Consider the following 27,714-nt stretch of genomic DNA (forward strand, 5'->3'; position numbering starts at 1 on the left):
TTAAGTAAAACAGGATGAAATTTGGACAAAACTCATCCAAACCAAAGAGGAAACAAATGAGCATTAAACGAACATGAGCAGTTTCAACCCTTTTTCACGGGCAATGGAAGTCTCTCTGTAGGGGCAGGTAGTGAGGCTTTATCTGCTTGAATACGGAAGTCTGCAGCTGAGCTGGTTGTCAAGGCCCCCTTTACAGTCAGCAGAGAAAGGCCAGTGCCTCTTGGGCATACATATTCCCATCCTGCAGTAAAGCTGTAAAATCGGAGGTGAATCATGCATGGTTTCTGAAGAAGTCAGGATGCCACTGTAGAAAGCAGAACAGAGGCTGGGAGAGCCCTTCTTGTCACTCACTCTGACCACCAGCACAAAAGAGAAGTAGTGCCCTGACTTTTCTATGGCAGACCACATCCTCAAAGTAAAATCCTGAGGCTTTTCAGGTATGCCATCTCTGTCAGGGATAGAGGACAGAATGACCAAATCCAGAGAAGACAACTAACTGCAGGTCACATTTCAGAACTCTGACACACACAGAAGCACTCTCAAAAATACAGTGAGATTTCAGTTCACTGTTTTCAGGCTTTAAACGCTCTCTGTTAAAAATAAAATTTGTAAACACAAATTGATCCTATCAATCACATCTCAAGATCCTCTGAGATTAATTGCTTACTTCTTCTACCGGCTATCTATTGGAGAATAATGGATTTCTCCCCTTAAGAGGTAAGGAGTAGGAAGGTTTCTTCTGAGCAATAGCTTCAATGAAACACATTTGGATTCCGAGGAATAAAATCACAGTGCCAAAGCACATTTTGTTCACATCTAGTTCGCCCGTTTCACTCTACAATATGTTACACTGTAACTAAATGTTTTCAAACATTGTTAACTGGAAAACAATATCTCTTTATGTATTTCAGCACTATTTCTGCTTGATCCTTTCCACTGCACTGTACAGTTTTTCTCTGTTCCATTTTGAATACTTCAATCTGTACAATTTGATGTAATTTGCTTTATGTTCTTTTCCAGGTGCTGGGAATATGCAGGGGCAGGCAGGACAGGCACAATGCTGTGAAGGAAGTGAGTGTGTGTGAGAGAGGGCATTGCTGTGCTGGTCCACCTGAGCATCAGGAAGATAATGCAGTGTCTCCTGGAGACTGCTGCTGGTACCATATGCTGCACATTTCCATTTTAATGTAGTTTGGTTATGGGCTTACTATATATCTGCAGATTTCTTTATTAAAATTAAAGTTGAATATAAGTTTTAAAAGCTAAATGCAGAGAACAGTAGTGTAATGTAAACCAACATATTAGTGTTAATTTTAGTTTTATAGTAGATACTAGTAGCGGAAAATTCAGGGAAATTACTGAACAGTCTTTAGAAAAACCACTTTTGTACATGAACAGCTACACTTTAGAGGACAGGAAAAACAAAACTCAGGGCTAAATCCAGAGAGAAGATATCAAGTTGCCTTGTAACATAGTTTGACACATGGGATTTGGCTCAGCACATGATAGACCAACTTGCCTGTGGGCTTTGGGTGATTTTGTGCCAGAATTAGCAGACTTCTCAGTGGGAACTCACATGAAACTATCCCAAAGGGAAATTAGACTGAGGTAGAAAAACAGAAAAATGTGTTAAGTATTGCTAAAACAGTAAGTTTGCTCATCCTAATCTGGTCTGATTAAAACCTGATCATTTTTCAGGGTACAAGCAAGTTGTGACCATACTTCTTTGGATATCTGCATGTACTATGAGTGATTACATGCTCTTTGCATTTGAGATTAACAAGGGTGCACCTTGTACATTTCTTCTCACTTAGAAGCATCTCTACTGTTTCTTACTTTAGCCATGGCAGCTATGAGATAATAGGTGAGTATTTAGAACAGGATTATAAGAGAAAAATACACAAAAGAACCTTCATTGTAGCCCTTCATATTTTCTTCCAAGCTCCTACACTCACTGTCAGGCTATGGCACCCAAGCTACCGTAAACAATGTACTCTTTCCATACTGAGCAAAATAAAACAGGCATCCATCAGTACTCAGCGCAGTGTGGAGAAAAGAGGCACGTCTAGCAGCTCCAAATCCACCCGCAAGCACACTGCTGACCTGCATTTAACTGTCTGGATAAAGAGATCCTTCCAAGCAGGCTGGAGGTCACTGCTCAACACTACTTAGCAACAGAAAGAAGAGATGACCACAGTTCCTGCACAAGAGCTGAGCTCTAATGCTGGCTTGGCCAGTGACTTCAAGGGTAACCTTGAAAAACCCACTTCATCTCTCCAAGCTTTCATCTCTGTCTGCTTTATGCATAGCACTTCAGAATGGGGGCTGCTTCTTCCTGGACAAGCATACTCTCTGTTAAGAACTCAGCAAGGCCAACTGATATTGCTATCAGTAAATGCAAAACAATTATTGGAAAAAACATTTAGGAATAAACTATGTAGCCATTTATCACAAAATAATACACTATCTAGTAAAACCTTCAGTTCTACCTTTTTCTCCAGTGTGTTAAAAGCACAGATACTAGCAATGTGTATATGGCATGTAGGCACAACATAAATTAAAAGGCACCTGTATCATTACCTCCCACAATGCAGTACTAACCATCAGTTGAACTCTGAGCATGGTATGATTGCATTAAACAGGCATCAAGACACAGGAATATCTTCAAAGCTTTCACATGACAAGGTCAAGTTTCTCCTTGGTTCCCCAAGGCTTTCTCAGCAAGGAGAACATCAGGAGTTATGCTGGTGAGTAATGGCAACATTTTTATTAGAGACCTTCTTTGCTTTTCTAAACACATCACTGCTTTGATGTTTAATTATATACCTTAAGGTTAAGAATGCTGCCTGCAGAAACACCTGTTTTATCATATTTTCATTAGCAGACTCATTTCTACTCCTGTATCATCTCTCAAATACCCATTTGTTCAAAACCACTCAAAAAAAGCCTCTGCAGAAGCTCTCTATAGAGCAGCTCCAAAGAGTGTAAGGAAGAAATTGGGAAAACCATCTTCAGAGCCTTTCTGAGCCTTTCAGTGCTGTCATCTGAATGTTACAGGGTGGTTTTGAAAATGTTTCTCTTTACCTGTATACAACCCAAAACAAGTGCTTGTATTCTCTATAGTCTCTTAGGGTTGTACCTGAGATACCCAAACTCTGAACTCCATAATTAATAATCAACCATTCGTGAGATTGTGAAAACAAAAACAAAGACAGAGGTGCTCAAAAACAGGTGAAAATTTCTGCATACAACAATGTATGAATTTGGGGTAGAAGATGGATTCACACAGGAGAACAAATGTCAGAGGCCAAGAAAACAGGACTCACAGTAACCAAGGAACTCAGTGAGAAGTTACTGTTCTCTGCAAACAGCAAGGGAAAGGGCTCAGCTTTCCAGCAGTGGAAGAGACCACAGAAATGCCCCAGGAGGTGGAGGCACTGAGGAAGACAGCAAGCTTTACTTTCGGAGAGCAAGCTTCACCAAAGCTGCTTCTTGCTTTCCATTTCCACATCTCTGCCTTCCTCCCTGCACCAGGCATGGTCCAGTGCCTAGTGTCCTCTGGTTAGCATGGCACAATGACCACTGCACTGCACAGGGACTAATTTTTTCTTCAGCTCCACCAGCCCTGCAAGCTCCAGCAAACACCCCATTGGGGCAGCAGACCACCAACCCTCCTTCAAACCCACTGAGGGGGAAAATGGGGCTTTCTCTGATCTGAGCTCCACCAACTCAGCCCCAACCTTGGCATCTCCCGCTGCTCCAGCCCCTAAGGATTCTAAGAAAACATGGTAATTTTGGACTTACAAGAAAATATATAGTATTGTGGGAACTGTGCATCATTAAACAACTCTGCAGAAAAAACGGGAAAGGAAAGCAAGCTTTCCGTTACTTCTGATCTGACTCCCAGTCCTCACTCTATAGATAAAAAATTTAAGAGGCTCCTTTAATCCTGAACAGTTTTGGTAATTCATGTTGTACCTCTAGTTCTTTTAGCAGCTTAACTCCCTCATTACATGTAATTCAATATGAATGTACTCCTACTGCAGAGATACATGGACAATGTCTGTTCTCTTACTTAAAAACAATTTCCTCTGCATTGTACCCTCAATAAGGGAATTTATTTTTTGTCATTCCTGACAAATAGGAGATATTAGATAATATACCCTAATTTTTTCTAAGGTTTTTGCTCTGGGCTTTCTTTGTTTTTACAGATATTTAAAAATCCCTGTATCAGGAGAGCTATATTAAAACGTAACACCTCTGTTCTTCAACTGTACTGAACCAGGAGTCATCTACTGAATATTCTGAGACAATATAAAAACATATTAGAAATTGAACAAAGCCCCCACCAAAATACCCACTTCAGCAGAGAAAAACCAACTATAAGGTCCCAACAGGCCCTGACACTGAGCAATACACTTCTCAAGGGAAGGTCATTCACAAACAAAGTCTGAAAAATGGATAATGAAACATGTAGAGAAGACTCAGTGAACAAAGCTAAAATGACTGCCTGATAGAATAGAGAGAAAGAGGACACCTGCAGTCCTGTCTGCTCCCCTGGGCTTCCACACCTCTGCAGAGCACCTTGCAACTGGAGAAGCTTCTGTGCTGGGGCTGTGGCACCCGCCTGTACGTGGATCACACGACAGCCAGGTAACATTACAGGCACAATGCTGCAGGTACAGAAAGTAACACTATAGGCAAGCAGGAAACAGGCTGGGGGACATCACTTCCAACTACTATTTACAGGATACCCTCTGACTTGATGCTCATCAATTGCACTTTTATAAAGGACTCTAATCACCAGAAATCTGGCAGAAATACTCTATTTTTTTCCATTAGCAGCCAACTTTTCATGAGACACTGAACAAATACTTGTGAGTCTCTGTTTGCTCCACAAGGTCCTTACAGTATTATGCTGTCCTGGTCTTCTCATTCCTGCAGCCCCTCCAACCTTGCCACACAAACCCAGGATATACATATGTTGTGGCACGGGCAACATACATTTGACAACAATAATAAATATCAGTTCATCAGTGCTTTTAATGAAATCCATGAATTCCCAACCATGTCCCATCACTAAATACAGGAAAGGAGCAACCTGGGTTTCATGATACATCTAAACACCATCTGCTTAAGTATCATCATAAAGTTTGAAATGAAAGTCATGTGGAACCTGTAATTTCTCTATATCCTCTTAGATTAAGAATAAAACTTCTGAAGAGGCCTAGCAACATTTCCATTTGGTTCAGTGAAAAAGTGCAAAATGCAAGGAAAAAGTTACAGAAATTAACTAGGGAGTCCAGAGCAAGTGGTCCACAAAGTAATTTCTTCCACACTGGCACCACCTGTGTACACCCAGTCTGCTGACCTGACTATGGGGAAAGTAAAACTGGTCAGAAACAGAATTCCAAAGCCTGGAAGTACAAACTTTCATCAAAAACCATGAGAAATGCCTCATTTTTCAAATACCAAATGACACGGTGAAACAATGCAAAAACTCCAGGTCAACAACAATACACAACGTTATGCAACATCAATAAGAAGTAAGAAACTAAGAATTTTAATTCCAGACCACTCCTAGATTGAAAAAAAATTGAATGCTGGAAAACAAAAACTCCTTTTTACTGTATGCCATTCCACTGTATAAACTGGAATAATCCCATTTGCTTCTGTTTTGAATGACTTTGTGCAGAGAAATCAGGCCAGGCGATAGAATTCTGCATCTGTACCAGGTTTTTAACCTGAATAGAGGTGAAAAGGTGAATAGCCAAGCAAGTCTGGACTGCTAAACCAATTAAACCTCTCTTGAAAAGGAATCCAAAACAACAGTAAGAGGTCAGATACTACAAAGAATCCTTTTCAGAGGTATTTCATTACACTTGGCTTTCTTCCTGGACTGGGGTTCAGAAATATCAGCACTGCCTTATTTTCTTTCAAGAAATAAGTTGCTTGAATAATGTACACCTTGTGCACTGAATTGAAACAGACAATCACTCATCTCCTTGGGGTTTTTTTCTGTTCTGACCTCTCTTCCCTGAATTAAATGAAAGTATTTTTTTCAATTTTTAGCAGAAGCCTGAAAATAAACTTATGAATTACAAACAAAAATCTCACAGAAGGCAGAAAGACCTTTTCTCAGTAGTCCTCTATTCACTCCAGGGATTCCACCTCACTTATGATATATAGCAAGGAGCATATGAAAACCCAAACATGACCATAGTCCCACTGAAAAATGCAAAAAAGTAAAGTCTAGACTCTTCTGAAGCTTATCTTGGCAATTTTTCCTATCACTGTCAGGAAGGTAGGACAGAGACACTCAAAGGAAATGTCCATTCCCATAAAGAAGTCACAGATCTTTTAGAAAAAAAAAGTTTCTATATGAATACTTTAAAATTACTGCTTTGATGTGCCCTTAGACTGTATTCCCATACCAGAGGAAAGTTCTCATGCCTTTTAATTCTTGTCACCAAATTCATCACCTCTGATTTTGATCATGTCTGACATCAATGACTGACTTCAACCAATAATCAGAGAGGGCAATTTAAATAAATATAGTATTTATGTCTTTGTCACTCAGAATCATGAATTTAGTATGTACCTCCCTCTTTAACAGCAGTGGCCCATCTGGAAGATGCTTTTCTGTTTTGCTTTTTAAATGACATAAAATGAACTTCCCAAACACTTGTGGCCTCTGGAAAACACAGGGTTATTTGGGAACCTTTTGGCACTCTAATACATTGCTAGGCAGGTTAAAATCTTTGAAAGGTACTTGCAATTTTAACCTCTGTTATAATCTCTGCTTCCCAAGAGACATCCAAAGGATACCATGGCATTTTCGCAGAGGCTACCACAGAGGCCACAAATTCAGCTGTAGTCTTAGATGTATCCGAATCAGCCCTCAAGGCCTGTTTAGATGCACTTTAGATGTTGAGCACAGCAGTGTCTGCCAGCTTCCCAAAGCAGGGGACATCTTCCTCTCCTATATTGACTTACAAAAAGCCTGTGACTATGAGTACAGACTGACTGCTGGCCACAAAGTGGGTTTAGCAGCTTTGAGACAGAAGGGCAGGGGCTCACACACTTCCTCAGGCCTCTGAGCTGTCCTCACTCTCTTGTAACTTTTGTTGCCCTCACACAGTTTTTCAGCCAGATCTGTTCATCAGTCTGGCTTGCTGGTTGTACATGCAAACTGGTCAAGAACAGAGGTTCTCACAGCAATCCTTGTGCGCTTTAGCTAGTGTTTTCTTTCATTTCCATAGAACTTTACAGCTTCTAAGTACTATATTAATGCTAAATCATAAAAGTTGAATGTTTCCTCTGCTAGTTAACCAGCAATTTAAGAGAGCAGCTTGAAATACTATGCCTCATAAAAATGGAGCTTGTCACAGAGGAGAAGGAAAAAGCATTGTAAGCTGTAATCGTTCTCAGAAAATGTTGCTGGAAGATACATAATCTGATGTGACACTTGAAGTCCTTGTCATGGAGCATTTGATCATAAAAGAAAAAGTATTACTTCTAAGGTCTATTTTCACATAGTGAACTACACATCCTGTCAGAACAAACGGTGCACTAATGAAAATGATAAATAAAAAATATTTTATTTTCACAGCCAAATTATTTCCATTCCAAGAGTAACCGTAAAAATAGAGCTGCTGAAAGAACATTGTATCATAACAGAAATTTATTATATCAGCAGAGGACAGTACGAGGTTATATCTCCTTAAGGTAGAAGAAAAATAAAAGATCGACCTCTCTTTCCCACATTGAATTTCAAATACCAGCTGTTAAACAAAGAGTGATGTAAATCGAAAGCAAACCAAACACCTTAACTTATCACTCCAATAGGGATAGCACTACATTGTCCTAGAAAGTGCAAGAGCACAGCAGCCATGGGAGAGGAACAGCCAGTGAAGGGAGCACGTGCATGGATTTCCATGCTGAAATAACTCGGTGTCACCATGAAACCCGACAGGGTGCCCAAAGCCTTTTCAAGTCTAACGATGGCAAAAGAGGACTTTTCACCAGCACTAGATTATGTATGTTTTACTACTGCAAAGGGCGGGAACTAGGAGGTGAATGAAATTACTGCATTTTAGAGCACAGCAGTGGTAATGAAAGGGCTGGAAAGGAGAAAAGTTGCTTTTTACATAGGAATGAAAAACCTGTCTTTGTCCCCTATGAATCAGAGTCCAGTGACTGAAAGGACATGTACGTGCCGTGTACATGGGACTTGTGACACTACGAGACACAGCCTCCTCCTCCTACCTGAGGGACAGGGAACAGACCGCAAGGGTTTTCCCAGTGGTGGGAGTGCACGCTGACCCTTCGGAGCAGTGCTACCCACACCATGTAACACGCGTTACCTTCCTGTCGGATGGAGACGAACCCCTTTTATCTGGATCACGGTGCATCCCCCGCATGCCAGACAGCTGTCCCGGCCATCCTCGTGCCGCAGCGCTTGGCATGGGGAAAGCCCAGCTCCCGTCCAGCCCGGCTCCCATCGGGAGATGCCCGACCTGGTCCGCGCCCCGGTGTCGGGCGCCCCGGGATGCCCCGCCGCTCCCTGCCCCGCTCCCCCCGAGCCGCTCACCCGCGCAGCGCAGGCCCTGCGAGAGGACGAAGCGGCAGCACAGGTCGCACCACGTTCCCGCCGCCGCCGGCCCGAAGCGGTGCGGGGGCTCCGGTGGCGGCGGCGCCTCGAAGATGGTGCGGACGTGGCGGGGCCGCGGCGGGGTCGGGCGGCGGCGGCGGCCGCCGAGTGCGGGGCCCGGGCCGCCGGTGGGTGCGTCCGGCGACGGGGACGGCGGGAGCGGCGAGAGCACCGCCCGGCCCCGCCGCCGCTTCTCCCGCCGGGGCCGCGGGGCCGCCGCCATGCGGAGACGCCGCTGCCGCCGCACGCACGGCACCCGCGGCGAGGGGAGCGGGGACGCGGCGGGGGAAGGAGGCACCGCGCCCGTGTCCTCCCCCGACCTGGCGGCCGCCGCGGCGCGTCCCCAGCGCTCTCGCCGGTCCGCCGGCCCCGGAGCAACAAACCCGCATCATTCGGCACGAGCGGACTCGGGGATGCTGAAGCAGCCCCAGACACATGGGCAGCTGGCAAGAGCTGGTGATAGGCTACAGCAGATTCCCATCAAAGTGATCTGCCTCAGTGCCTTAAAGCAGCTATTGGGAGAAATGTTTCCCAGGGCTGGGCAGCGCTGACCTAACCCACACCTGGATGTGGACGCTGTGGAAACCTGGGTCGTCAAAGCGCTCATTCAACACTGGTATCAGTTCCCAGGAGCGGAACACGACTTTGAACAAGCGCAGCACAACCTGCCGTTGCTGACCTTACTTGTCAACAAGCAGCGAAGTTCTCCCAAAGATGTACAACTGACTGAGCTGGTAACAGTTTCAAAATTGACAACTCGGCTGAGGGATACTACCCCAACCACATTTTTTTAAATGAGCCATGGAGCAAATAACAACAAAAAAAAGCTGTTTAGAGCACAGAAAGTTAGGTGGTATTGCAGCCTCCTTAACACTGGCAGAACCCGCCACAAGAGCTCCCAACAGTTAACCTGCCTCTGTAGACCCTCTTCAATGTTGCTTGGTTCCCAGGGCTATCGGTTCTGGCACTGGGTCTGTCTTTTACTATTAAAAAGATGTTTCCAAACTTGTAGGCTGGATTTTTTTGTTTCATGCATTACAGTTTATATTAACAATCTGTAATCCTTTCACCGCAGACATGGTGAATGTTGACTTTTGTAACAGTCTTTAGATTACCAAAGACTTTTTCTTCTCCCTTCCAATCATCCCTTCTTTCAGCAAGTAACTCCCATTTTTTTCCCAGTCCCACTCAGTTCAGTTTTCCAGACCCTAGCAATTTCTTTTCCCCTTAAATTATCTTTGAGTGGCCAGTACATCTTTTAATTATAAAATTGTTTTTAAAAAGTTAATTTCTAAGTGTAAAAGTGCTCATCATCAGGCTGGTCAAAGGCAACCAAGTTTTTCCTCTGCACAAACTGGGGTGGACATCCATACCATCGATTTCCAGGTCCCTAGCTGGAAGCAGCACAGGTACAGCTAAACAGATGTGGCTACTCAGACCCGTTACTGTGCCCTCCCTGGAAGGGATTTCACAGTATCAGCAGGCTATGCAACAACTTAAGAATGCTCTGACTTTAGTTTTACCCAAACAAGTTCATGCAACTGCAGCTTATTCCTCCTCCAGTCTTCAAGCTTAAAAACCCACAAAAAGTAATCTTTCCCATTCAGCCTTTTTAATCCTTGCCACAGTATTAGAACCAAAACTATTCGACAATTACTATTTCTAACTAAATTGGTACTGATTGAGCTCCTCCAGTGGACTGTTTCACACTGAGCAGAAATTAGGATTTCTGCCACCATTACAAAGAACTAATATTGTTCAGAACACACACCAACAAAGTAGTTTTAAAAAAAAATTAAAATAAAAATTATTAATGGCTCTATCATATCGCCTGTGCCAGTGATTCTGTTGTGCAGGACACATTTTCTGGACAGCTGGATAACGCAAGCTGAGCTGCAATTTGCTCTTGAGATTTCAGGCTTTTATTGTACTCACAAGGAACTACAACTGCTATGGAAATACTGAAATTGACAGAAAGTGAAATTATGACAGCACAGAACACACCACACAATAAGTGGCTGATGATGTATTTATGCCATTAAACCATTTGCTCATGCATTTTCACAATTCATATGAAGACAGGTTTGTTCAAGTAACAGATAATATATGCAGCTAAACCCCCTCAAACCAGGAAACTAGCTTCAGAAGGAAGAACCATATATTATTTTCTATTACTTTTTTGGCAAATCCATAGCTTGACTCATAGCATCAGGACACTTAGTTTGAGCAAAAAGTTGATGGTACTATACACTATGCTTTGACTTGAAAAATTATTTGCTTCATAATCATGTAATCAGTAGATTATGAACTGATTACTTCAAGTTCCTTAGCTACTGCTTCATTAAAATTGCTTTAGAAAAAGAAATTTTAACAGGATGAAGATTGCTGATATATTCAGTGACACTAAAACCAGCCATGTTTAAAATGAACATAAAACATAAAACATTTTCAACCACGTAAAAGAATACTGCATGTATTTCAATATACATACTATATTGTTACTACAATTAACTTTCTTTTTCAGGCTGCTTCAGTATAAAGAAGTTCAAAATTATATATTCCAACTAACATTTGATTTCTTTCACGATTAAGAACTTTGAAACAACAAAGTGTTATAGACATAATATTGGAAAAATACAATTTCTGCATGGTCAGAAAGAACAATTCTTTTAATACTTATTCATGTGTTTTACTGGCACTCAGTGAGACTGTGAATGTCAATGAACAAATGTACAATTAAAACATTCCAGTTAGACATGATTCCAGTATTTTAGAACAAAAAGTTAAGAATGCCATGGCTAACCAAGAAAAGATGAGTGACAAACTGTTGCACTCCTTTTGCATAGCTAGATTTTTTTGGGAGACAAAGCTTGCAAAGAAAGAAACCACTCACATGGGTGTAAAAATGTCTGAATTCCCTTTAAATATTTGATTCTCACCAAGAACACTGGAAAGCAGGTCTTAAGACATCAAGGCAGTGAATTCAGTGAAATGCTCAATTATAAATTTTGTTTCATTTCTATCAAAGTATTTTTTAAAAAATTAAATGGAAATGTTTGGTATTCTGAGCTGGACAGACAAGCCGGGAATAAGCATCACAAAACTATCAGATGCTATCACAGGTCAATGCTGTTTAGATCATACCTCAATGTTTCACCATTAATTATAGAAAATTCTAAATGTATTTGGTCCAGCTCTACTTAGAGATGTAATATACCAATAAGAAGTGCTATTGGACACCACTGAACATTAATGGCCAGGTTTTCACAAGGAATGAAGGAGTCCTGCAATATTTGCATGCTCTTCGTCTGAAACAAACAAGTACACCAGTAGTATCCAAACAACAGGATGTTTTCTGAGATTTTGCTTGTTTTCCTCTTCTACGTATTTGCAAGTAGAATATTTCATTCTGCATCTCTGTAACCCAATCCAGTACTGAAAGCAATAATTCCTGATGCTGGAAAATAAATATAGAGTCTTACTAAATTTTCCATCTGAGTTTGTTATCTCAGTCATAACTCAGCAGCGGGTGTGGTCCCTTTTCAAGATCTAGACCCGTAATGTATTTTTCCAATATTCAGTTCCTACTGAAGCATGATGCTACTCTGTCTACTGACTACCCATAAATTCTCCTCATCCATTTTTAACGTTTTTTAAGAATTATATCTGCAAACAAGATCCTGAAAAAGCTATTTTAAGAACCCTCTTCTCTTGTGGTGAGCAACAAGATTTCAGGGAAATTCTGAAAATGCTGTACTCCAAAAAAGGAATTTTTACATTCAATCTGACATGCTGGAGTGCAAAACATCCATATACAGAGCAGTCAAATAACTGCAGACAACATGGCACCAAATACAGAGAGTTTAAAAAAATATTGTGAATTTGCTTTCCTAAGTAGAAGTGAACTAAGAGTTCAGATGTGAAGGAAAGAGAAATGCACTTCCACTCTTGTCCTATCTGCACTTTGAGTCCCTACAGACATTCACTTAAAAACATCTCATTTAAAACATTTGTCATGTTCTGTCATGATCAAAGTCACTCAGTTACACTCCTAAATAATAGTAGTAGTTAAACGAAATCCCAAACACCTTTTATATAAGGGTGTTTTGGAGTTCTGCAAGTCCTCTTGCTGTGAAGACTAAATTGCATTCTGAAAAAAAAGGCAATATTCAAAGCCAACAAATGTCAATTTCATCAAAACACCTTTCCCTTTAGGATTTCCTCAGAATTTCTCCAAAGGGCTCATTTCCCCGCCAGAAACAATTCTATCCTAAAAGTGACCAAGAAAAGATATATATTTCTTTTATATTTACACATTGTACATATTTACATTTTTCTAATATTACAGTTATTGAAGGAAAAAACCCTGGATACAGATTTATTATCTGCCTTTAAATGTCCCAACAGTGCTTTTTTTCCTTTGAAAAAATTTACAAGTCCTCTTCCGGTCCTCTGGAAGCCAGACATAGTCCACGTTTCACAGGCCACCATCCACAGTCAGAGCACCAAATCTAAATCAAAAAAAGAGTATTTTTCAGGTGGTTGACTAAATTATTGAATCAATCTTTAAGTAATTAACAGGGTTTCCTTTCCCTTGACACATACAAACAGAGGCATTTGTACCTAACTTTTGTATGTGCAAAGAAGAGAGAAGAGAGGATGCTCTGCTCCAAGTATGAGACTGGGGTGGGCAACAAAACAAAACTGATTCAGCTTGAAGCTAAACTCTGCTCTACTAGCAATTTACCCTGGAGCTTTCAGGAGATGGTTATTTTTATATATTTTACCATCGTCATAAGAAAAAAGTAAAACCAATCTGTATGTGATAATGACTCTCAGGATTATAAGAAATGTTTGCCCCTTCACTTTATTTAAGCAATCTGAAAAATGTAAAATCATTCATTCAGATTGATAAAAATCCACAGCTGTAAAAATAATGTCTAAAACCCAGGAGTTAAAAGACATCACTGGACTGCTGCAACAGTATTGTGTTTAAATTCAGAATTGATCTGTCTGTGCAACAGATATTTTTATTAGCTAAACCTGAGTAACACAAACCAAAAATGCCACAAAAATGGATACGTCAGAATGATTTTACAGCAACGTTTCAAGGTTTTGAATACTTTTCTTGTTACACCTCATTGTAATAGTTCAAAATAAATTTACAGTTAAAGACATTATAAATTTGTCCCTTAGTTTAAATTCTGGATCTACAAAATGTACCTAATTAAGCCTGTTCCTAATATCAGCCCCAAAAAGGAAAACAATTGCTTGCCTTTCCAAAATGTGATTGTTTTCAGCCAACTCTTTAACAACACCTTCCATTTCCTCCTTTAGTTTCTTCATACTGTAGTAACCAGAAGCAAAAGAAAGATTACAGTTTTCATATGGAGAGTTACCTGCTCTGACTACTCACCACCTCACAGCTTTCAGCAACTTGCCAATACATACAAAACAGGAACAGAAAACAAGCTGGTTATTTATGAAAAGAGATGGGTGATACACTGGTGCTGTCCCCTACTCACTTCCAAATCCACCACTTGAGCAATATAAAATTCTTGACCTTAATAATACAGCAATTCCTAAGTCAAATAATACTTTTTTTCAATTTCCCTGCATAGCAGGTAACAATATTACATCAATCCCATTAAGAAATTCTTACCCAAGAGTCATTTCCACTAATGTGTTTGAGCTTGGATAGACTGTATTCACTGTATGTTTCATCCCACTGGAAGCAGCAAACATTTTCTGTGGCAGAGCATCTTGTAGCTGTAACATATAAACAGGAAATTTAAGTTACAGTATAGGTTGTCGTACATCTTGATGCCCACCTTAAAATCCTTCTTCAAATTCTCCATTGCTATGATATCTCCTAAAATCATTACAGTCCTGTGGCAGCTGATTCTCTCCAAGATGCGATGATCACAGCAAGTTTTGTATTGCACGACTTAAGAGTTCCCTGAATTTTTTTTCTTCTTGTCTAACACTTTTACAATAAACTCTCAAAAGGAAGTCTTGCAGATTTGTTATGCTTGTGGATATTCTAAGGCAACAGGATCATAAACAATGACTTTGGTGGTGACACTAAAATACAAATAACAAGTAAAATGCTGCTCTCCACCAGTAATTAACTGATTTGATGCTTATCAAGTGCTTTTCTTTCATTTATCTTTCCTTTCTAAAAATAATTTTACCACATAAAAATGCTTATTCTCTCAGTTTTGAGGTAATTCTGCTAAGCTCACGTCCTGTAGAGTCAACGTTCAAATTTTAACATAGCATTTTCTTTCATGTCACCAGCAGCATTAGCTTAATGTGTATCCTTCAGAATGTATCCCCTAAACCTTGATAATGTAAGTAGTATTTTTATGCTCCATAAAAGTACTAAGATAATCCCCTAGGTCCTCAGATAACGTTATGGTGACAGCTGCACAGAGCATTTCTCAATGAACCCACATCCACCCACACAGATTATTTTGGGGGAAATGCTAACGTTAAAAAAAACCAAAGCAAACCAACCAAAAAAACACAAATCCCACCAAAAACCCCTCATCTGAATCAAAAAACCCCCACTAACTCCAAAATCAATCATGATTCAAAAAGTAACACCATTCTCTAGTCCGCTCTGGCATGAGCAATGAAGGTACTACAGACCACATACTGTATCCATGAAGGCCTATATTTTAATACAACAGCATTAATGTAAGACTCACTATAAACAACACTATTGACATTAAAATATGTGCAAACTTTTATCTGTGCAAATACTTCACATATTTTTGAAGCATTCTACCTCATTTATATAGTGCTGGTATTTGGACACCTCTTCTTCAATATCAAAACACTGATTGGTGAGAGCCATTAACTGTTTCCTTGTGTGAAGCATTTTCCTAAAAGAAAAAAAGTTTTCTTTTAAGAGTGGCCTATATAAAAGTGGTACAGTGAACATTACCAAGTATTAAAGAAATCAATAGCTTGCCTTGTCCAGTCCTTAGCTTTGTCCAAAAATGTACCATACTTGCTGACACATTCATCTTTGAAAAGAGCTACGGCTTTTGTAGCATGCAAATACAACTTCTGCCTGCAACACAGAAACAACCAAAATAGTGTCATACTGCTTTCAAAACCCCATTCCTCTAACTTACTTTCAGAAATTTGGAAAAGAGGTTTGTGAACTAAAAATCTGTACAGCCACGTTTATTCATACTGTTGTAATGTGTAAAAACACAACATTTTACAGGAACTGACAGTTTATGTCTCAAAAATACTCCCTACCAGAGAGAAAAAAAAATATTTGAAGTATTTAGTTGCAATTATTTGTTAAGAACAAATGGTCAAATATCTTGAGTCAGTATTTACCCAAGCTGGTATATTTAAGAAAAATGGATTCGAAATAGAAAGGACAGAAATCCTCATTATTTCTTATATGCTACTGCAGATACTTGGAACTTCCAGCACGTTTGAATAATTCTTTGCAATGAGTAACATACATGCAAGAAAAAGAACAGGAGTTTGGTGTCAGTCTAAATTTATGACAAGAGGAAAAAACAACCAAGTGGAAAAGGACAGCAAAGCAAAACAAACCCCAGTTCTGGTTAGTGTGGCAGCCAGTAATCCCAGAGTAACTTGCCATTGCACAGTAAGTAAAACTAAGGGGTACTGGGACACTACAGGCTAACACCTGCTTCTGGTATTGCATTAAGTCTTTCATGATAGCTATTGGTTAATTAAATTCTGGCTAGAGCACAGCTGGACTGTTATCAGGTATGCATACCTATCATTCAATCAGGAAAAAAAAAATCCAAACTGACTCCTGCCTAGAGGTAAATATTACACAGGCCAGCCCCTGCTGCTAATAGTGCACAGTCTTTAACAAAGACCACTGCCTTTGCTCTCTGAGGTGAATCAAGTAAAATAAGATGTACTCAGGATCTCAAACAAACCTGAAGAATCTAACAATTTCAAAAAGACAGTTGTGGTAGAAAATAAACCATTATTCAAACCCACGAAAAAGAAGCCTATTTATCTGAAGTTATTCACATAGTAATAGCAAGGACACGGTTTGAGTAGTAGAAAAATCTCTCCTTCACTTACAGTTACCCAATTCAGCCTGCACTGTGGGAAAACCAAGTGGCACACTTGCAAGAAACCAGTACCCTCTGCATGACAGCTTTCTATTTAGTCATCAGTGAAGACACACTCATGGTAATAAGAGCAAGCGATTTTAGAGAATTACAGAAGTGATATCTAAATTCATACAGCACTCAGCAAGTCTAGGGAACCACTCAACTGACCACTCACTAGGAGAATAACTTAGTTACTTAAACATAAATGTCTACCATCTCTTGAGATAGAATCACAGAATGGTTTGAAATGGAAGAGACTAAAAAAGATCACCTAGTTCCAACCTCCTTGTGGAACACTGCCAGGGATAGGGCAGCCACAACTCTGGGCAACCTGTTCCAGTGGCTCACCACCATCACAGTAAAGAACTGCTTCAATATATCTAACCTAAATTCTCTCTCTTCCAGTCTGAAGCCATTATTCCTTGTCTTATCAGTTCAGCTCCTGATGAAAACTCCCTTTCTGGCTTCCTTGCAGGCCTCCCTTCAGGTACTGCAAGGCTGCCATGAGGTCTCCATGCAACACTCTCTTTTCCAACAAGGATGCCCTGTCCTGCTTCCCACCATCTGTCCAGAAAGGTTTAGGTTTCCCATTTGACTTGTGTCCTACCTCCCAGTCTCAGATACATCGGGGCAACTTAAATGGCACTAGGTATCTGTTTATAAGAAACCAAATCAATCCTGAGACTCTACAGCAGTGTAGAGTCTGTGGAGCCTAATGGGAGTCTGGACACCCAGGCTACACACAGACACTTAACGTGGCCTGTTCTCATAAGTGACAATTTTAAATGGATACGGAGAACTGCATTAAAATTTATTTTGTGAAGCTGTATTTCCTGGAAGATTCTATTATCCTAGAATTTCATTCAGCTAGTCCATATTTATTTATCTGCAGAAAATTATCTCCAACTTAGTTACAAAGTCATTTCAGTCTTACTGAGGGCTGTTTCCTCCCTGAAAAATAAAACCAGGAAAAAAGTGTACTTCCTATAAAACCATTATGCCCAGACAATGAATAGGTATTTCACATTTAGAAGGCCTATCAGTGAAGAAACTCCACAGCCAGAAAGCACCTCATTTTCATGGCACCCCTATGTATTTAAGATATTTAAAAGAAATTTTTTACAGAGCAATCCTAAAGAGGAGATAATCTACAATAATAATCAACAGATTATTGGCAAGAGCACCCGAAGGACCTGAAAGCAACCATGGTATTTCCCAAAGACAACTTCAAAACTTACTTGTCAAACTTGTGAATTTGTTCTTCATTATAAGGAAGCCCTAGGATCAGAGCAGATGACACACATTACCAGTTTAATTCTGTTAGCTGTATTTATGCAAAACTCCACCAAGTTTACCCCTCTCCTATATGGTTTCCTTCTCTTGATAGGTAAAAGTGGTCATTTACATTTTTTCCCTCATCTCCAGTCTTGCAATTCAAATTTGTGATATTAATAGTGGTGTTTCATTCATACGGGCTTTAAGATGGTATCACACAAAGAAAGACCTATAGACAGATTCCCTGTGGCTAACTCCCCATACCTACCACAAATTTCCTAGTCAAAGACTGACCTGTCCTTTACATTACATTTTACATTACAAGTAAATCAAATAAGTTACTTACTTCGTTCTGCTTTGTCTTTTTTGAACTGATAATAAATGTCTGTGATGGAAGATAGCAGCGTCTGCAGCCTTTCTGGACTAGAGTGACAAAAGGAAGAAAAAGAGAGATTTTACACACAAACTCAAGTACCTACTATTGAGTTTTATGAACTACAACTCATTGTAGAATTCAACACATATTAGAACAATAAATACAGTTACTCACTTTCTGTCTTTTGGATGCATGCCTTCCTGATTTGCCCAGGTGTCAGACAGTAAACCACCAGGAGAAAGTTTGGTTTTGATATCTTGAAGACTAGTTTCTATTGTGCCCTGAGAGCTGGAAAGCTACACAAGAGCAAGAAAATTCAATCTTACCACTGGGCAAAGTAAAAAATTACTTGAGGATTACTTGAGATTGAGCATGTTAATACTTTAGACCCATTAATTTCAATGATCTCAATTAAAAAAATATATCCAATTATCTGCCTAGGCTTTACTAAAAGCAAAGAAAGCATGATATTATTAAAGAAAGAATAGTATTTGATGATGGCATTTCTGTTAATGTAGTTAAAAATTATTTTCTTTCCACAGTAAGTTTCAACCTTTCGTGTATCCCTTATTTACTTCTACACTTGTTCTTTTGGTTTGTTAAGCATTCATATAGTGACTAACTATCCACATAATTCGTACCTTTCTTTCTCCACAGTTCATACAATCTTCAAAATAAAAATGCACTAATCACCTTTTCCTTTATACAATGGAGAACTTTATACCTGCTCCCAGGACATCAGTGTGTAAAATTATTTTAGATTTCTCCCTGCTTGTCAGGAAACATCATGCACATTTCAAATCAGATCACTCTGAAGTGTGTTTGTGTATGGAGCATTTTAGAAAGCCAACAAAGCAGTTTAAAAATTCTTAAGGAAAGGGAAAATAACTGCAAAGTAAAATATATTTCCAGGTTATAATTCTTTACTTCAGTATTTTAGAAGATGAGATACTATTTTCAGGAACTTGTCTCATTATACTAAACTAATAGAAAAGGATTTGCCCTGTTTTCAGAAAGATATTCACATTACTATGGACATTTGAACAATTATTGGGCATCTAAAAATTACATTGAAAATTCAGAGCTGTTATTCACAGAAACTCGTGTTATCATATATTTGGCTTGTTCCTTATAAACACCATTTCAAGAATGACACAGAATTTTTATAAGATACTTACACGCAACAGTTTTGTGTGTATCTCTGAAATTTCATCCACTTCTGATCCTTCCAAGTTTATCTGTATCAAATTCTCATATCTGACCACAAAAAAGCACAGTTAGAGAATACAGACCAGCAGTGAATACATTCAAAACGTTTTCTGAGTCCAGGCTGTAACAATACCTGTCTTTTCTTGTATATGAAATAGTCTCTGTCAAACAACAACCATGAAACACTGACAACCTTATGTGGCCATTAATAATGGAAACATTTTAGATTTGAATGCTGGAACTGTCAAAAAGGAATTTTCAACTTCCATTCCTGAATTCGTTATTCTGGTCTCATTATTGGCACTTCACAGGCAGCAAAGAACTAATTCCTTTAATCAAATAGTCAAAGACATGTAACAAACTAATACTTCAGTGCATCAAAATGTTTTTCTGAGGAAACTTACTGGAAAGGCTGTGTTACTAAAAGTGTAAAAGGCTGTGATAGTAGCACTGTCTGTTCATGTTGATACTTTCCATACGACCATAGCTCAAGTGACAAATAAATTATTTAGGACAATATTTTTCCTCTTGAGTCTCAGGTGCATTTTGCTTTTAAAAACACACTAAAAACTTGTTTTTAGTAACAACCAGCTCAACTGCTTTCAAAAATGCATACTTCATTCAAGTTCAAAACTTTGTTTACCTTTTCAAACAAAACCTTTGCATTGTCATGCTTCAAAGCATAGCCTTGGAAAAAAAAAGAACAAACAAGAGGACATGTCCTTTGCTAACTCCATAAAAGTCTTCTGAAGTGAAAGCCCCTGAAAATCCTGCCCTTTTCTGAGGCCAAAAGACCATGTGCAAACACATACCAAATTTCTGTTCAATGTGAGAACTATCCCAGTTCACAAATGAACATAATTTTTTCAAACTGCTGCTCTGAGATACTGTTGAATGCACTAGAGTCACAAATCAGAACCTACGCTGTTTCTTTGGAGCCCTAAGGGCTTTCTTCTGGCAGAATGCAGAAAGAGACTATGTGAACCAAACAGAGTTCAGCAGGAACCAGTCCTGCTAACTAGTGTAAACTGGCTTGAAGAGGAGTCTGGATTACCACCCTAATGATTTGTAACTAGGTTACACAGGTATACTGTTATCTTGCTAGTCACCAACTTCACTAGTTTCACTGTTGTTTGGGGGTTTTTTAAAGCAAATACAAAGTGACACAGCTGGGTTTTAAGGTATGTTTGGCACACACAGAGCAAATCTGTCAAATCCTTGGGTATCCATAATTACAAAGTGTTTAATTTGCACATGCATAGCAGCTCCAACAGGCTTAAGTCTATTCTTAAGGCTGCTCTGAAAACCCACTGGCTCTAGATGTGCGTGCTAATCATCTTGCAGGTATCTGAGGTGCTGCATTTTCTGGGCAGCCTGGAACAAAGTTTAGAGAATCTTAAGACCAAGACAGCATTTGGGGAGGACTGCCAGCAGGTTGAATAGAAAAACTACCACCCACAGGAGAATCCTAAGAAGAGGTGGTGTTTAAAGTTCGTATCAAATTGCATAAGAATAACATACACCTTAAAGACAGAGCAACTGATAGTTTGCAGAAATACTGAACAAAACACTGTGAGGATTCTTTAGAAGTAGAAAAGAATGTGAATGTGAATTGGACATTGAGTGGAACTTGAAACAAAGCCAGGGAGAGAGAAAAAATGAAACTTGGAGAAAACTGAATTGTGCAACCTCATCTCCCATAGCCAGGACTTGACTGAAAGAGGTAGGGCAGAAGAACCTGACCACTGGAAAACATTTCCTTCCTCAGCATGAAAGATATGGGAAATAAGTGTCATCTCTGATCTTTTGAAACCTGGAGGTCTCTTATGCTAAAAGACAATTGTTTAATTGCCTAACTATAAATTGCATCAGTTTTAGAGAAAGTGCTCTAAAAATTCTTCTGCTATAGAAATCTAAATGGGTCCATATGGGCAACAGTGAGATTCTGTGGTAAAGACCTCTCCATTTGAATTAACCAAAATTGGTAAAATTAACGTAATAGTCGGGCACTTAAAAAAATGACAGAAGTAGAATTTCGTGTGCAGTTTATTTCTGACATGCCAACATGCATGCATGTGATCTAGTGATATCCTAATGCAGCTTTGACTTTTGGGCCTGTTTACCTATTTTTTTAATTGGGTGAGGGGTGATTTTGAGTTTTTTTACAGCTGCTCTATGTTATATTCCAACATTAAAACTCAGTCCACGCAGAAAATGCTATGGTCTTAAAGCTGTGAAAGGGGCAGTATTTAAAGTTATGAAAGAGGGAGGCAGTATTTAAAGTTATACACAAATGAACTCTGCGACAAAAGCACCAGTGAAAGGAAAGCTACTTGTTTCTTTGTCCAAGCTCTACTGTTGCTTCTAGAGTCAACAACAGTAACTGAGCTGAGTCAGAGATGAAAGGAGAAAAAAACCACACACAATTACTACTTAATAATAATTACTTGTTCTCACTAGGTTAAGCAGCAAAATTAACAGAGGAAAAGCATATAACTAAATCTGCTTAAGTCACTGCCATCAGAAAATCCATGTCAATTCAAATTTAATTTTTATATGCAAAAACTCTGTAAATAACCATACCTTGAAATACTATTGTCACAAAAAATGATAATGAAAAATCAATGCATTTGGTGTAATGCTTCTACTCACATTTTCTCAGCTTTCTCAATGTTTCTGATGCAGAAATCCAGCCTGATGACAACCTCCGTCTTTTTATGAACAATTTCATTGTAATCATCCTTGATTATTTCACTAAAAAAGTCAAGCATTAGTCTGTAACAAATGTATTCAACTGCCATCCTACCAAGAATCAGTAACACAATAATAGACCTGCAGTAATAACTGCCAATAGGAATTGCTTTCAGTTAGAAATGCATTACGATAATCCTCATATAAAAATACCTTGTGCAAGCTGTTCAATTTTCCCTGCACGTTACCAGAGGCTAGACTTTAATTACCCACAGAAGAAAGTGAATTTGAAAATACCTTAACTTTGTTGTCAGAAAAAAAAATTTTTGTTTTCCTAATGACAGAAAGAAGGAAAAAATTCAGAAAGCCTATTCATATTCAAAGAGTTAAGGAAACCTCCTAAGATATCAAGAGATCAGAGAATTATGTATTGATAATCAAGGCATACCTCAATTAAAAAAAAAGGCACAATGAAATGCAATCAATTGCTTACATCAGCCACCGTATTCCTTTTCGCATCAGCTCCTGGTAAAGTAGCAAAGAACTGGCAACTCTACAGGCATAACATACAATACCTGTCACGGCCTGAAGGAAAAAATAAACAGAAGAATTAATCTGGCATTCTCTTACCAGTTGCTTCAAGTCCATACATCACAACAAAGCAATACAGATTAATAAAGAACAACATGAGGATGGCAATTTAAAATGCATAATTGGGCCTAAACTTTAACCAGAAGACAACCAAACAGTCATTATGGTGGCAGAGCTAAACATGGCAGTCAGCTTTGCCAGTTTTGTTGAAATATCTGTTAGGGATGGAAACAAGTCTCACAAATAAAAATAACACCACTTACTCTCAAGATTTTCTTCACTTTCTGGAAAGTCACAAGTACATTTCTTCAATAGTTTAGTAATTAAACACATATATTAAAAGAAACCTGTAGAATCTGACACATTTTTAAGTTCTAAGGCTTGGGACTCTCCATTTACCTAATTCCACTTACAATCTTGCGGCATTATTTAGAATTGTGAACAACGTTTCAGAAATTATAAGTTATAGGTTTTTAAATAATTAGTCTCAACTGCTGGCTTTCTGTTTATTAATTTTAGGCAACACTGGTATTTAAAGGAACATACATTTTCAGGACTACGATGCCTGAATACAAGGCTCCTCAGCAGAATTTCATATGTATAGTATAAATGATGGTCACAAAGTCAAGCATGGCTGGGCATACATTCAATGGTTTTGCAAAAATGACCAAAAGAATTAAATATCCTATATTTGTCTCCCACAGATTCTGAAAATTTTTACAAGGCAACAGAAATTCCACCCTTCTGCAGAGTCCTACCGTCTCTTCTCTATTGAGAGAAAGATGAAAGTTACTTTTCTAATGTAAAATTTTACATCATCACAGGTGATACTATAAACCTTCTAGCTAAATTCAGGACTCCACAGTGTTAGACTCCTTTCCCCCTAACACTGAATTATGCAGTTAGAGCACGTGAAATTTGTATGACTGGACTTTAGTTTTGGGGGTTTTTTAACTATACAAACATATTTTCTATACAAAGTAAGGTTTCAATATACTTTTAGATCCTTTGTTAACAAATATATTTCTGTCAATCAGAATCCTAATTAGCATATAAAAATAGCTTTATTGACATTATTAATCTGAAAATCAAATAGCTTTCATTTCAGTATCATTATCTGAGACAGGTATATAAACTAAAATCATAATTACTCACTTTAGCCATACTGGCATCCCCATCCAAATCATAACGTTGGTGCACTTTTGGAAGTAAAACTGAAACATAAAACAAGTATCTGTATTTTCTTATTTTCCACAAGAGACTTCAAAAGTTCAGGTTGTTTTCCCTCCCCACTCTGTACCCTGTTTTTATGTGTATCTACATGGGTTTTAATCTAATCTGTTATTTTTAATACTGTATAGTTCTTATGCACACCTTCAAAACCAGTCTTTGCCTTAAATGCTTTAAATAACTTGGTATCTTCGGCAAACTGACCTTCACTTCCTTTTCCAGACTCACCTTTGGACATGCTTCACAGCCCAAATCTCATGCAGACCTCCACTAGCGATCTCTCTCCATTGAGAAGCCAGCTGCTTAGTTCTGTTCTTCAGCCCTATGTCTGTCCACATGGGAAACCATTCCCTTTATATCTCATGGCTGCTTAGTTTCATTAAGATTCTTAAGGGCAGCAGCTTTTTTAAACCTCCAGTAGTCTCTACCAGCTGAATCTCCTTTGCTCTCATGCCCATTGACTCCTTTAGAAGGTTCTGACACAATATAAAGGCCCTGTTGATCCTACCCACACTCTTCAGGACCTCTGTACGAGTGCCAGTTGGCCTGAGCAGTCGGTATTTAGGACAGACTGACAAAAGCAACACTGACCTCTCAACTGAAGTCATGTCCTCCAGCTCATCATATATAAAAAAGGGCTCTGGCATAGGCCCCCCTCCATAAGCCTCTCAATGCTAAATGGAAATCTCAAGCCTAAATTTCTTCCTTTTTTTCCCAGTTATGGCATTGCCTTATCTTCTGAGCAAATGTGAGTTGTGAAAACCTCATCTGGGAACTGAAAGTCTAACCACAGTCACAACAAATAGAAATAAAACTTCATTTTTCACATAGCAAGTAATGGAACAAAAGAACCATCTTTGAATTACCTTCTGGAGTGTGTGTCATGCTTCAAAAAACCCCTCAGAACTCCATACGCACCACTACACCTTAACACACAAATGTTCAGGTTCAAAGGACTTGGAACACTACAAGCACCTACTGTTGCTGTTTAAATGTTCTGGATACTCAGAAGTTTTGAAAAACATTGGACTGTATTCTTAGAACTTCAAGTATCAACAAAGAAAAATTTCCAGTGCTATTTCTAAGACATAACAGACAAACTGAATAAATTAAATAACCCAAACTATTACAAAAGATAGTTATAAGAAAAGGGCAATTACTGTCACATACCATCTTCATAGATTAATCCACCCATGTTGACAGCCTCCCTGCTCACTACAAAGATAGGATTCTCCTCAGTTGTTCTGGGGAAGTGCTGTGCCAACCTGCCAGGCTCTAGTATTAAACGCCGACCTTCATATATGAGTTCTTGGTTCTGAGATGGTATTTTTGTCTGTTTGTAGACCAACTCATGAAATATAGTGGCTCTGTAACACAAACAATATATTCAGTAGTAGTTAGACTCACTACAATAGTTCAACAATTCAGATTTTGCATTACTTAAATAAAAATTGCTTTTACTTCTGATTAATTAAGAACTGGTTTTACACATAAAGCATTTGATTCATAAGTAGAAAAAAAGCAGCATGCTCCTTAAGGCTCCAGGTTGCTCTGTTACAAAAATAAATGCTATTTCCTGCAAAATAACAAACTTCCTTTCTACCTCTGATTTTCCACCAAAGCACGTCCGTATAAACAAACTCTCTGGTCTTAAGGTCAGTAAAAACAGGCAACACCAGATGAGGGGAGGGAAGCATACTCAGGTTTTCTCAGTCATATCCTTTTCTTCAAAGGATGGTCTCTCCAAAAGTCTGGTTTTACATGTTAAAATATTTTTTAAAATAAAATTCATCCTGCAAGCTAACAGCCAGCCAGATTATTTCCTAAAACTACAGTGATAAGGAAGATCAAAGACACTTTGGAATTCTATTTTCAGCAATCAATGGATACAAAGCATAAGAATTTATGACACCACACCACCCCTCCCAAAGAAAACCCACCATCACCACAACAACAACAAAAAACCCCAACCAAACAAACAAAGCCTTCCACAAAGGAGACAAACCTTAAGAACACTAACAGGAAGGACCAATTTGTCTCCTGTGCAGCACTAGTATACTACCACTTCTTAATTCTACATCTAGGTTATATATAATCAAATGTAAGAGAGCAACACATGGCCTGTATTATCTGTAATAAGGCAGAGAAAAGGCATTTATATTTGTGTACCTTGAATCTTTTAACATCAGCACTTAATGGCCACAAAGTGAGCCCCATATAACTCAAGATCCTAAACTGTACTAACTACGAACTTCAGAACCTCGTTGAGCATTTTATGTCAGACAGAGATGATGGGTGCATTTTGTATTCTTGATGACAAGATAACAAAAGGGAGAACTGAACACAGTCCATAGAAAACTACTTTGTAAGTAAGTAACATACAAATGTGGGATGAGTTGGTCTACGTCGTGAAAACAGACATTGCTAACAGGTCAAGGACTAAGTCTGTGTTCTGTCACTAAATAAGACCAAGTGTAAGGTCACCCGATTTGACCTTCAATGACTTTATTTTTATTTTTGGACAACATGCTTCTATGCACTGTGACTACAAAGAATTGTATCCTTTCACTTCCTCAGATAAACTGGCAAAGAAAGGCTACTGAATTTGTAACACTGGTGATTTGAGATCACAGTGCCATTAGCCTGAATAAGAGCAAAGTAATGAAAACAGAAAGAGAAAACACTTACGTGTTATAGTTGTGAATATAAACTTTGTGCAAGGTCATCTGCTGTAATGAAAAGATGTGGATTATTATTCGGTGCAGTATGTCACTTGTCTCTGCAAAAAACTGGTCAAATCCCCAGCATTTTTCCTTGTCTGCTTCAAGAATATTCGCAAGGACAGGTGTGAGGAGTACTTGCAGACCCCTAGAGAACACCAGGAAGAGATAAGACAATTTGGATCTACTTGGCACTTTTCACCTTGTAATCAATTGCAATGCTTCATTTGACTTATCTCATGAATGCAAATCCCTTATCTCTTGAAGATTAGGCCAGTGCCTTTTTTTTTCCCCCCTCTACTGAGCATCAAAATGTTCAGTGGTAATCTCCATTGTTTCTCCCTTTCCTTTTCAGGCTCAACTATCACGTTTTTTCTTGGTACTTGGGAAATTTCACAGAAACTGCAAAAATGCCAAGCAATTAAAAAAGTATACATTGCAGACCTGAGGTCACCTTTTGCCACTGCTGCAGAGTTTCATTTCACCCAGCTCACCACACATGTGCACTTACATGTGTATCACTTTGAAGGAAGCTACTGCCATTTATGGTTTGCTGGCAGAGCTGCTTGTGTGAGCACACTGTGTTGTTTTCAGTCAAAATCAGCTGGGTTAGCAAAGACTCATTATTTAAATTGTCAACACTAAGAATTCATCCTGATTGAGATGGGGCTAAACAAGTACTCTGCACATGCAACTCAACTGCTGCAAAGGAAAATGTGCAACTATTGCCTTACAGTCATTACTACTCTGATGGAAAGGTCAGCTTAAATTTCTTGCATTTCTACTTTGAGCACCTGAATTGCAAGGAACGTTATGCATTCTACTCAGGTGTTGTCATGAATA

General features: G+C 38.9%; 1 protein-coding gene across 2 annotated transcripts in view; it reads right to left on the reverse strand.

Moving 5' to 3' along the window:
* Positions 1 to 10,357: 10,357 nt before the first annotated feature.
* The window catches only part of TBK1 (TANK binding kinase 1), a 29,933-nt gene continuing 12,576 nt past the window's right edge, over positions 10,358 to 27,714 (reverse strand). For both annotated transcript variants that reach the window (XM_071552299.1, XM_071552300.1), the window contains exons 8-21: positions 26,840 to 27,019; positions 25,322 to 25,518; positions 24,077 to 24,135; positions 22,824 to 22,915; positions 22,292 to 22,393; positions 19,609 to 19,687; positions 18,605 to 18,726; positions 18,401 to 18,477; positions 18,018 to 18,057; positions 15,633 to 15,734; positions 15,447 to 15,543; positions 14,316 to 14,422; positions 13,929 to 14,000; positions 10,358 to 13,164 (exon numbers count right to left, since the gene is read on the reverse strand). In XM_071552299.1, the coding sequence (XP_071408400.1) occupies positions 13,131 to 13,164; positions 13,929 to 14,000; positions 14,316 to 14,422; positions 15,447 to 15,543; positions 15,633 to 15,734; positions 18,018 to 18,057; positions 18,401 to 18,477; positions 18,605 to 18,726; positions 19,609 to 19,687; positions 22,292 to 22,393; positions 22,824 to 22,915; positions 24,077 to 24,135; positions 25,322 to 25,518; positions 26,840 to 27,019 (1,360 nt within the window). In that variant the 3' untranslated portion in view covers positions 10,358 to 13,130. The remainder of the gene's footprint in view (positions 13,165 to 13,928; positions 14,001 to 14,315; positions 14,423 to 15,446; positions 15,544 to 15,632; positions 15,735 to 18,017; positions 18,058 to 18,400; positions 18,478 to 18,604; positions 18,727 to 19,608; positions 19,688 to 22,291; positions 22,394 to 22,823; positions 22,916 to 24,076; positions 24,136 to 25,321; positions 25,519 to 26,839; positions 27,020 to 27,714) is intronic.

Source organism: Pithys albifrons, chromosome 3 (assembly GCF_047495875.1).
Source record: "Pithys albifrons albifrons isolate INPA30051 chromosome 3, PitAlb_v1, whole genome shotgun sequence".
Classification (NCBI taxonomy): Eukaryota; Metazoa; Chordata; class Aves; order Passeriformes; family Thamnophilidae; genus Pithys; species Pithys albifrons.